The 7,907-nt window shown below is 51.7% G+C and overlaps 1 protein-coding gene across 1 annotated transcript in view; it reads right to left on the bottom strand.

Annotated features, from left to right (window-relative positions):
* Positions 1–7,907, bottom strand: part of USH1C (USH1 protein network component harmonin) — a 44,310-nt gene that overhangs the window by 12,603 nt on the left and 23,800 nt on the right. Inside the window, exons 15-18 of the mRNA XM_021685827.1 lie at positions 7,111–7,160; positions 2,854–3,006; positions 1,178–1,294; positions 171–653 (exon numbers count right to left, since the gene is read on the bottom strand). Of these exons, the coding sequence (XP_021541502.1) occupies positions 171–653; positions 1,178–1,294; positions 2,854–3,006; positions 7,111–7,160 (803 nt within the window). The remainder of the gene's footprint in view (positions 1–170; positions 654–1,177; positions 1,295–2,853; positions 3,007–7,110; positions 7,161–7,907) is intronic.

The following is a 7,907-nucleotide window of genomic DNA, read 5'->3' as shown; positions in this document are numbered from 1 at the left end:
GGGACGCGCTGGAGGGGGGCTTCTGGTGATGGGCTGGGGGGGGGGGGGGGGGGGTCGTGCTCCGCCCCCCGTGGGGGGGGGGGGGGGGGGGGGGGGGGGGGGGGGGAAACAACAGCAGCCCTGCCCACTCCTTCTGCTTCGCAGCACAGCATGCGGAACAGGGGCAATACCTTTGGGGTGGGTGGGAAGCTCCGTTCAGGAACAGGGGAGTTAGTGGGCTTCCCACTGTGGTTCTTTGCCTCCCAGTCCTCTGTTGGATCTCCTGCGTCTCCAGCATGGAAGGGGTGGTTGCCCAGTGCCTCTTCCAGTGCCGAGGGTAGCGGGCGGGTAGGAGTCAGGTCTTGGGTGGGAATAGATGGTGGGGGAGGGATGGGAATGGGGGGTGGAGTGCGTTGCACCCAGGGTGAAGATGAGGCACACACATGGCCTGACGACGGAAGGACAGGGGGTGCAGGGACCTTGAGGGATGGGTTGGAGGGTGGAGGATGGGGCATCACGGGTAAGGCAGAGGGAGTCTTGGGGGGATAGTAGAACATGTCCAAGGGGATGTCATCCAGGTCAGTGGTGTGGAGGTGCAGCCCGCCTGCGAAGCGTCTCAGGGGTGGGACCAGGGGAGACACAGAAGGTGGGGGAAGCGGGCGCCCCGTGGTCATCTGGGGGGTTGCAAGGAAGTTCTGTAATTGTCTGACTAGGGCTCCACTTCACAATACATTGAGTATAATGCTTTTCTGTTTCTTTTGCTGCTGGAGACCCACCACCCACAAACCAGAATCATGGGGGTATCACTTCTCTGTCACCTGGGTGCTCAGGTGAGCCCACACCAAGTGGCTAGGAGGGAGTGCCCAAATGCAGGATGGTGCTAAGGTATGCCACATGTGGGTGAAAAGTAAGGTGACTGGAACAGACTTGAGAGTGAGAGGGGCACTCTGAGCAATGACTCCAGGACGACATGCCTAACGGAGACCATCTCAGATGAGCTAGGACTTAGTGGTCACTCTGGAGATAAGCCCAGAAATACAGATCTGTCCCCCTCCCCAAGAGAGCCAGGCAGAGTGGGCTGGTAGGGGTGGCCCTGGACACGGAGGCTTGCCGGTGGCCATCTTGCCTCCCGCTGTCCCCAGAGTGGGTCATTCTGAAGGCAGCAGGAGGGCCTCTGTGGAAAGAAGGTCTCTGTTACCTCTGAAATCTCATTATCAGCAGAGGAAATCTGCTCAAGGCGCGTCTGACAGAGCCTTTCCACCCAATACTGAATCTTTTCCGATTCCTCAAGGTCTTCCCGCTCTGTCTCGGACACCTAGGACCCAAGGACAGTGCAAAAAGGAGAGGACAAAGGGCACACTGAGTCCCACGGGGGTGGCACACTCAGATCAGCAGCAGAGAAGCACTTCTTTAGAAAGTACTGTTGGGTGGGTCCACTCTCCAGGAAAAGACCCCGGCTTATTCCACCTGGCCCCAGAAGAGGCAGAAATTAAGAGGGAGAGGGTGCTGGGAAATGAGGTGGACTAACGGCACTTGTAAGCCAAAGCAGAGGAGGGGCTCGTGCATTGTGTGGACCTAGTCGGGATTAGGCTCCCAGGGTCCCCACGAACACTGAGGCTCTTGTGATTTTCCAGTGGTCCTTTTTTAGGCTCCTAGCACATTCCAAAAGTTTAACTGCTCTTTCCCCCCCCCCTCTAGGCTGCCTTGTCCTCAGAAGTACAAGTTGGATTTTATTTTTAATTTTGTAGCTTATTCTTTCCTAATGCCAGACCTAATGCACTTCACATTTTCCAGGATTACTCTGGTTTTGTAATTTAATCAGCTTGGCATTCTGATTCATGGAAGCATTAAAGAGAAGCAGAACGAGTAACATCTCCAATAGTTAGGGAGTGAAGGTCACCCAACTCACCTAGGAAATAGGAATTACTCATGCTGGATGATTGCTTTTGTCATGTCTTGAAGGGGACAACCTTAGATACATTTCCAGGTTGAAGAGGTCTAGCCTCGGATACATCCTATGTTTTGTTTTGTTTTTAATTTATTTATTTGAGAGAAAGAGAGAGCGAGCGCGAGTGAGCATGCACGAACAGTGGGGAGGGGCAGAGGGTGAAGCAGAGTCCCCACTGAGCAGGAGCCCAACACGGGGCTCGATCCCAGGACCTTGGGATCATGATCCGAGCTGAAGGCAGGCGCTTAATCGACTGAGCCACCCAGGAGCCCCTGGATACATCCTATGTTGATGGAAGCAGCCTCACACTCATTGGGGAATAGCTTCAGACACCACAGCTGCACAAAGGGGTTTTAGCCTCAGACCCATACTCTCAGAGCCAAGGCAGGTTGGCGAAGTCTGGTCTTGGACTCATAACCTGGGTAGAGGGGCCAAACAGACTCGGACCTGATGATAAGTGGATGTAAGACTAACTTCAGTTCTACAATCTAGGCAGAGGGGTTAGCCTTAGGGTCTTACCCTACATAGGGAGAGAGACCTCATAGCCACCCCTAGGCTGGACAGACCTAGCCTTGGACTCATACTCTGATGGGGCTGGGATGGAGGAGACAGACTCAAACCTCTAGCCAGATGGGTGAAGGGTTAACCTAAGTGTGACAATCTGGGCAGAGAGACTAGCCTCAGACCCATACTTGAGCAAGGAGTCTAGTCTCTGTTCCAAACATACACCTAAGCCAGAGGCTAGTCTCCTTGATCCTGGGCAGATGGGATGATCCCACGTTCTAGACTGAGCAGAAGGGCAGGGCCCACTCCATCCCTGGACTCCACTTGCGGAAAACAACTCCAGCTGGTTCCCTGGGAGCTTGGTGGGGAATAACCAAGCTGTGCCCTGGGATGCTCACCTGGCCTCTGGGTAGGACACATACCTCCTGGGCCAGCCGGTTGATCTTCAGTTGTTTTTCCTTTTCCAGCATTTCCTCTTTCTCTTTGTAAAGCTTTTGCTCAAACTCTAGTTCCTTCTTATTCTTTCTCAACTCCTGCAGGCTGTCATACTTGGCTTTCTTCTTATCCTTTCCTTTCTGAGCAGATGTGGCAGTGTTTACATGACAAGGGTTATGAGGTCGTGTTGATGCTGACACAGCACAGCAAACAGGGCATTCAGTCCACAGACAGCACCAGAAAACGACCCTGTGCTGAGCCCCTCCCCCAACTCTGCCCCTCTGCACTGGGCACTGGACCTCAGGTGTAGGGCAGGCAAACTGCTGCTACCCACTGTGGAGTGGGGGACACATGCCTTGTGCCAGCCAGAAGAACCGGCTTACTCGTTCCCTAGCCAGCTGTGTGGCCTTGGCTAAGTTCTTTGACCTCTCTGGGCTTGATTCACCTCATCTCCAAAACAGAAGAAATACCTGCTCCACGGGCTTGCCATAAGAGCCAATAAAATAACATCTGCAAAACAGCTTTATAAACACGAAAGCACGGGATAAACAAAATGCACTGAATTTAGGTTCTAGTATCTAGGCACATGCCTTCTCCATTATCTGGAAAGAAAGGTGTCTCGTTGTTTAGGCAACAAAGAGACATCCTGGGAGATTCTACAGAAAATCTGGGTGAGGTGGCGAGCCTCATTTGCAGAGATCCTCTGTCCTAAGCTGCAGGAGGTGGGAGCCAGCCTCAGACCTGGGAGCCCAGAGCCAGGGACATCAGATTTTGCTCTGATGCTTAAGCTGCAGACCATTTAATCCTGTAGAGGCCCTCTGAACTAGGCCCCTGAACTGAGGATTAGCCAGAAACTACAGGACTAGGAGATGAGGGTGGGGGAAGAGGATGGCCTCACTGCTTTAAACCGACTGTCAAGGTTCGACAGGATTTGGGATAGGAGATGCAAAGCAAACAGACTCCTTATTTTTCCTGGTGGAATTGGACCCGTAAGACCTACTTTCCTGGTCGCTCCTCCCATGGGGTTGCAAGGAAGCCAAGGAGTAAGGAAGAAAGAAAACTAACGTTTATGGACTGCCTATGTGCTAAGGGATTTATGTTGATTATCTCATATGTAGGTATTATCCTCACTCTCTTGATGAAGGATCCAGGGCTCAGAGAGGTGAAAACCCTTGCCCAGTGTCAAACATCTAGTCAGTGGTGCCGGGATCTGGACCTGAGCTTTCCAGGTCCTACAAGTTTTCTCCTGTGCCCGGGTGAGCTAACACCTGGGGGGATGGCAGGAGGGAGCATCAGCCCCATCACACACAGCACAAAGGACAGAATTAGCACTCAGGAGAGGGGACAGCAGAGAGAGTCAGCATTCTGGGGTATTTCTGTGGGGAGGAGGAAATCTGTTCACAGAGCTCACCCCCACCCCAACAAGGGGTCTTCTCTCAGAATTCCTGAATCATCCCAGCATCTAAGGGCTGGAATGAGGAACTGAGTTTCTCAGCACTGGACATAAAACTTTGTCCACAGCTGGAAAGACTTGGGGGTGTAGTTATGGACCTATGACTGAGTTATCCTGCCTCCCCTCCTAAAGGCAATCCCTACTTCCATGCACAGATAATGTGCTTTGGAGATGGTCCCCTATCTTGGGGATAGAGGCCCACCCCCCAGAGCAGTCTATGAACTACTTGAGAAAATGGTTCTCATTTCTTCAGAGTCCTGCTTGGTTCCTTGCCTAGAGTTCCAGCCAAGAGTTCATTGGACTCTTGGCTGAGTTGATAGATGAACCCTGCCATCATATTATAGATCAGACAACAATTCCCCCAAGGGGAGCCAAGAACATTCTGCCTAATGATAGCTTGCTAGAATAAGGACATGACTTCTCACGTCATGGGACCACCATGATAAGAATGGCCATTCTGTTCGTTAAAAAAAACAAGCCCCCCCCCCAAAAACCCCAAAACTATCAGTGCTAAGATTTTAGAGCCAGGGCTCCTGGATGGGGCAGGCAGATGTGACAGTTTCTGTCCCATTTCCAAGAAAGTAGCACCTATTTACTGATGCAGGAGGTTAAATTGTCCCATAGCATTGTCTACTGACCTCATACTAGTGCCCAATATATAGGTTACTCAGTTGCATGTGAATCCATCTCCCCTGTGGGACAGTGGGCTCCTCCAAGTAGGGCTGGTTTGCATGTTTTACTCAAGCATCTCTAGTGAAAGGCTTAGTCAGAACCATGCACCCTTCAGGCTCTGATGCAGACTTGGTGGGGCCACAGGCCTGGGGACTATGAGTGCCAGAGGGACTTACTGCCATGTTAGGAATAAGACACTGAATCTTTACCTTTGCAAATAAGGGCAATTTTGTGCATTGACGATCATGGCTATAGATAGCCACGTGTACTACCTAGGGACTTGGTGTTCTAGCTTCTGGGACACAAGGCGTGTCACAGGCTCTAGAGAGAGTGACAATGGATTTTCAGAGCCAGCGCGAGGGATGTGATTCTGTTATCCTTTTAGCTGTCACTTAGATTCATGGCGAATAGTCCTTTTGGTCTGGGCCAAGAGGAAAGGCAGATGGGGTGGATATGCTCTTGCTTCTACCTGGAAGCAATCTTTCTCTCTTTTGGAAATGAAGACAAAAATACTAGCTATTCAGTTATACTGAACTAATGAATAGAGGAAAACGGGTCTCCTTTACCCACAGCAATTTCCAAGTGGCATGGTTTCCTGTGGGACGTGTGTGTGTGGAGGAGATACTTGTTCTCTGACATTTGGCTGGTTATTAGTACCTGGAAAAGATTTTACCTATCCATCTCCTTTTAATTATTTTTTCCAGTAAAATCTTGTGTGTGTGCATGGGTATGTGTGCGTGCTGTCCTCTCTAGGTGAGTTCTTTATTTATTTATTTATTTATTTATTTATTTATTTATTTATTTGAGAGAGAGAATGAGATAGAGAGAGAGCATGAGAGGGGGGAGGGTCAGGGGGAGAAGCAGACTCTCTACTGAGCAGGGAGCCCGATGTGGGACTCGATCCCGGGACTCCAGGATCATGACCTGAGCCGAAGGCAGTCGCTCAACCAACTGAGCCACCCAGGTGCCCTCTAGGTGAGTTCTAATAGAGACAGTGCATAGAGGAGAATTAGAGATCTAACCCAATGAGACATCCGAAGCCACAGAGTCAGGCTGTAGGATGAAAAAGACGTCTTCTGAGACTGGGTCCTTTCTGAGACCATGGCAGTGTGGAAAGGAATCCCCGTGGTGCTCTGTCCTAAGTTGATTCAGTGTCATATAAATCATGATTTGTGTTCCTAGATAAAGACGTCAACCTCTGTCAAGAATAATATTGCCGTCTATTATTTTAACAGTACTGTGTTGGAGGAAGGGGGTAGCTGTTTCCGGAACATCAGGTATTCCCATTTTACAGGCAAGGAGAAGCTACATATCATCAAGGTCACCCAGCTGCTACTGCTGTGGTTTCCAGGGGAACCGACATCCCTTGAGAAAGACCCGGTCGAGTGATAACACCTAAATGAGTTCACCCAGATTTATGCTAATGCCTGATTTCCAAATGCCAAGTCCTTTCAAATATCCAATCTACAGATATTAACAGTGGCGTTTTCATAATCAAATGCCAAAGTGATTTGGAAAGAAAAAGCACGAGAGTCTTAGGGGCCTGGAGATGCAGTAATAAGATTTAGAGAGAAAATTCAAGGCTCCAGAGACCAGAAAAATGCATTATCCTGGCACATGTAGATAATGCCAGGAGAGGGTTGGGATTGGTGTGGCTCTTCGTCTCAACTCGAGGCAGCAAATCCCTGCCTGGCAGCCAGGCTCTGTCTGGCTGGTCTTGTAACCAGTGCCGTGTATACCCAGCCTGATACGCCACTGTCTGCCCGTGGCTTCTGGTCTTGGCCTCTGGTTCTAGTTGACAGAGGAACAAAGTAGAAGCTTCCTGCCATGGCCCTGCCCCTGCCCTGTCCCTCCTGGGGCTGATGTTGATCCTGGCGGTGCCGGATGGTACCAGGGCGGGTCTCGCCCCCTGAATCCTTTCCCCCTGACAATGCTTCTGTGACAGAGCCCGGGCCTTTGACGTCAGCCTGACAGGGAGGCGCGGACAGGGTCAGCCCTCCAAGTGAACGGGTCAGGTCACACGGGTTAGAGTTCACAGGAAAAGAAACAAGGCTTGGAAAGGCCAAAACCCACAGCAAACTCAATGGCACATGGCATAGCACTCAGCCTCGCATCCTACCTTGCGGATGGTTGGGAATTTGCCGTCGTAACGATAAAACCACCCAAAGGCTATAAGAACACAGAGAACAGGGAGATGAGCCGCAGTTCCGCTCACCCAGGGCGTCCACAGGCGGCAGCCCGGAGTCGGGACCTTAGGGAGCACGTCGGTCTGTGAGACGAACAACAGCACTGGTGGACTCGACAGGAGGACCACACCCTCGGTCTGACTCTCCACTCACCTGGCCTCACCTGGGTTACAGAGCAGGCCCCAGGCTTGCCTGAGAAGGGCCCTGCCAACCTGCTTCTCCCCGGGACACTGGCTTCAGAAGTCAGTGCCAGAAAACCAGAGACAGCCCTTCTGGGAGGATGAGCTTTTCTGTTGCAGTGTGCGAACGCAGAGCCCTGCTCAGAGAGAACGGGGCCACTCCTGACTGACAGCTAGTCCCTCCAGCCAAGGAACAGCTCGAGACAAAAGCAGGCCTGGGGCTCCGCCTAGAACTGCTGTCACCCAGAACAACACTGCCTTGTCTCGTGGTGCAGCCCACGTGCTCCCCTGTCGATGTTGAGAGAGAAGGCAATGACTGGGGTCGGCTCTGGAAAAGGTAGCTCAGGCTGCAGTGGGCAGAACCGCCCCCAGAAAAGCCAGATCACCAGGGCACCAGCCCCTTGCTTTCCCCAGGCCACAGCATGACATGGAAACACCTCAAACCTCAAGCTCTCTGGGCCAGCAGTGATCCCTTAAATAATCACCCACCCTGACCAGCCTGAGTTCTAGAACAGGATCTTGAAAGCCTTCTGCGGGATCAAGCACTACCC

Source organism: Neomonachus schauinslandi, chromosome 11 (genome assembly GCF_002201575.2).
Source record: "Neomonachus schauinslandi chromosome 11, ASM220157v2, whole genome shotgun sequence".
NCBI lineage: Eukaryota > Metazoa > Chordata > Mammalia > Carnivora > Phocidae > Neomonachus > Neomonachus schauinslandi.
This window is presented reverse-complemented; position numbering and strand designations above follow the sequence as displayed.